This window comes from Phalaenopsis equestris, unplaced genomic scaffold (genome assembly GCF_001263595.1).
Source record: "Phalaenopsis equestris unplaced genomic scaffold, ASM126359v1 Scaffold000686, whole genome shotgun sequence".
Classification (NCBI taxonomy): domain Eukaryota; kingdom Viridiplantae; phylum Streptophyta; class Magnoliopsida; order Asparagales; family Orchidaceae; genus Phalaenopsis; species Phalaenopsis equestris.
The window spans coordinates 1-3,102 of record NW_018165126.1 but is presented as its reverse complement, the minus strand read 5'-3'; the positions used below and the strand labels follow the sequence as shown (position 1 = coordinate 3,102).

Sequence of the window (3,102 nt, the reverse complement as noted above, 5' to 3'; positions counted from 1 at the left end):
CTACTAAAATAAAATTACTCTAAATATTACAATAATTTCACGTTTATTCAAAATAAATTGTGAAGATTAGGCCCGTTTGAGGCAGCTTATTTGGTGCGACGGCGTTTTGAAAACGCACCTGGTCTGTTTGGGTAAACTGCGTTTTAGCAGCTTATGTGTTTTCAAAACGCAGAAAACAGTGTTTTCACACCGCACATATTTATGTTGTCTAGGTGCAGTAGGAGCTTAATAACAACGGTCTGATTTTTTTCAAAAAAATAAAAATTTGTAATAACCATCGGCACCTAACTTATCATTACATGTTTTTTAATCAGCTTATCAGCAAATTATTCAATAAGCTGCAACTGACCAAGAGACTGTAAATTTGATATATCAAGCACAATTCAAAAACATATTAAATGATCACACTAACGCAAATGGTGCTTATGCAAATTGGTCAGAAAATAGTCTGGAACGTCAAACACATCTACTACTAACAATAACACCACATAATTTAATATACGCAAATGAAGAGCCCTTACCCTAAATTCCCATTCTGCCCCTACACACTCCGCCACGCCAAAGACGAACAACGCTGCCGTTAATCGCCGTCCTATCCAGGTAACGGTACCACCCAAAATCACTTCTCTTCCTCCCCCACAAACCCATCCATTCCGACCGCTCAAAAGGAGCCACCACCTCTCCGTCAGCATCTCCGCCGCCGACGAGTTCCTCTTCTTCTTCCGGTGTCTCGTCGCACTCAATGCCCCCGCAGTCGCAGCTGTCCTCCGCTGAATCGAGTGAGAACACCATTGTGAACCGTTCCTTGGTCGTCGGAATCTCCTCCACGGTCCGAGCCATCAGTTCCTTAGGTTCCCTTCGGCGAAGCTCCTTCAAATGTCCCGTTGCAGAACCGAATTTCTCAGAGCATTCTGAAATGGCAAAACTTTTCCGTTCTTCCACTTCGGCGTCCGGAGATATTCCGAAAACGTTTGTAAAGACAGAAGCTTTCTCAAACGGAGCCGTAATCGGCGGCGGCTGCGGCGAGGGAGAGATAGGAGAACGAGTTTCGTATTTGGATCCGACGGCACGGATACGCCAGAGACCGACGGCGGCGGTGAGAACGGCTAACCAAGGCCACATGGAGCCGGCGGCGGAGGAAACGAGGAAATCTTCCGTCGGCGTGCGGAACAGCTCCATTTGGCGATGGGGGAAGGGTGTAATTTTTTTTTTAGCGAAGGGGGAGGGGGCTATGTAAATATATGTAGGAATGATGGAGGAATCTGAGCCGTTGGTTGCAGGGAATATGTGAGAAGATGCTGAGGATCGAGAATGGGAGATGCCGTGGAAGATTCCGTTTCGTGTGCCGTACCGGTGGAAGAATACAACACAAGCGTGGTTTACATGGAGTTGTGTTAATTGGGGAATTGGGGGGGCGCAGGCGCGAGATTTAGGATTTGGAATTGTAGTGAGGCTCGTGGAGATGGAGACTTTACAGGCTTAATTTATAGAAGACGACATCTTCCGCGGGACGGATGGGATACCTTCGGTCTACATTGTTGGGAGTATTTTCACGTAACGGGAGCTAGATTGATTTATATATCTGACATGCGTTCGTTGCTTCATTAATTCCAACTATTCCTCTTTTTTTATTTTACTTTTTTTTAGAAAATTTGAGATTCCAACTATTTTTTCCCTCTGCTTTTTCACACTACGCCGCATAAATATTTTTTTTTGGGGGTTAGATTTTTGTTTTTTTTTTTTAAGATCAGTGAGCTTCAAACAGGAAATTTTTCGGTGCAGAGAAAATATCTGATCGGGGACTTAGAATGTTTGTCGGCGACATCAGACACAGTTACAGTTATGACTTCAACAATAGTTCTCTCTCTTTGCGAGTGGATGTATATCTTATTATGACTTCAACAATAGTTCTCTCTCTTTGTGAGTGGATGTATATCTTATTTATCCATAGATTTGGGTTTGATCCAAACTTGAAAATGACTTGGATTGGAACAATTTTGATATCATTGAGTTTGTCTCATAGATCTGGTCAGTTTGACTATAAATTTGTTAAAATTGAAATTCTAGATAATTTATCATTTTAGAGCATTTTTTTTACATAAAAAATATTTTGAGATCCATGTCAAACTTCAAAAAATAAAAAATTAAAAAAGAAAGGTGATTCCAAACATGTTGCAATCAATCATGCAAAATATATTTTAATTCAAATAAAAATATAAATAAACAAGATAAAAATAAGAAAAAGAAACATAAAATAAAGTTTATCTCCGACTGTCTCTTATTTTCCTTGTTTTTCTCTCGTCCTAGAGTGTTTAGTATGGAGCTCAATAGGAACCGCTCCCGCCTCCTGTTGAGATCGCGAAAAGTCGTGATTCTTCACTGTTTCGCGAAAACCGTTGCTCTCGCCTCCAGGATCGCGAAACGATGCTGCCCCCTGCCTCTTTTAAGTTGTGAACAAAAGAGAAAGAAAATTAAGAACACGGTTCTCCTTTAGATTAAGTAACGATTTTTGGTGTTCTTTCTTCGAGCTTCTTTGGGATAGAGGAAGAGAAGTGCAAGCATTGTGTGTGTGTTTGGTAGAAGGAAGAAGAAAGAAGAAGAAGAAGATTGTTATCCCTTGGTTTCTTCTTGGTGGCTTGTGGCATAAGAGAAATTAGATTTATTTCTCTTGTAAGTTTATCTTCTTCGGTGTATCTCGATGAGTGCAAAGTTTCTTCGGTGTATCTCGGTGTAGAGAGAGAAAAGAGAAGAAGAGAGCAACAAAGTTAGTAAGTTCACTATTTTCTAACCACTGAAGACCTCTGTTGGGAGGCTACCCCCGCTAGACCACTATTTTCTAACCACCACTGTGAAAAATTGTAGCTACTAACGACACTGACATCATATACTCTGCCACCTGACCTCTACTCGACCACAGTGATACTGTTTTCTGGTGTGAATTTTCTCATTTTTAGCTTCGTCGAAGATCATTCTCCTATTTTATTTCTATATGTATATCTCACAACAAATACTGCGTCTAGAGTCTGGAAGCAAGCGCCCAGACAACAAACTCGATATACGAGAGTTTTTTTTTCTTTCTTCTCCGCTCTTTCTGGTGTATCG

General features: G+C 41.0%; 1 protein-coding gene across 1 annotated transcript; it reads right to left on the bottom strand.

Moving 5' to 3' along the window:
* Window positions 1-392: 392 nt before the first annotated feature.
* On the bottom strand, window positions 393-1,529 carry LOC110030247. Its single transcript, XM_020732870.1, has one exon. It carries the CDS (start codon window positions 1,177-1,179, stop codon window positions 523-525), a length of 657 nt encoding a protein of 218 aa, XP_020588529.1. The 5' UTR covers window positions 1,180-1,529; the 3' UTR covers window positions 393-522.
* Between the last annotated feature and the right edge of the window lie 1,573 nt (window positions 1,530-3,102).

What these genes read in the sequence shown, in the direction of transcription:
- LOC110030247 (XM_020732870.1), bottom strand. Translation starts at nt 1,179, where the DNA reads ATGGAGCTGTTCCGCACGCCGACGGAAGATTTCCTCGTTTCCTCCGCC.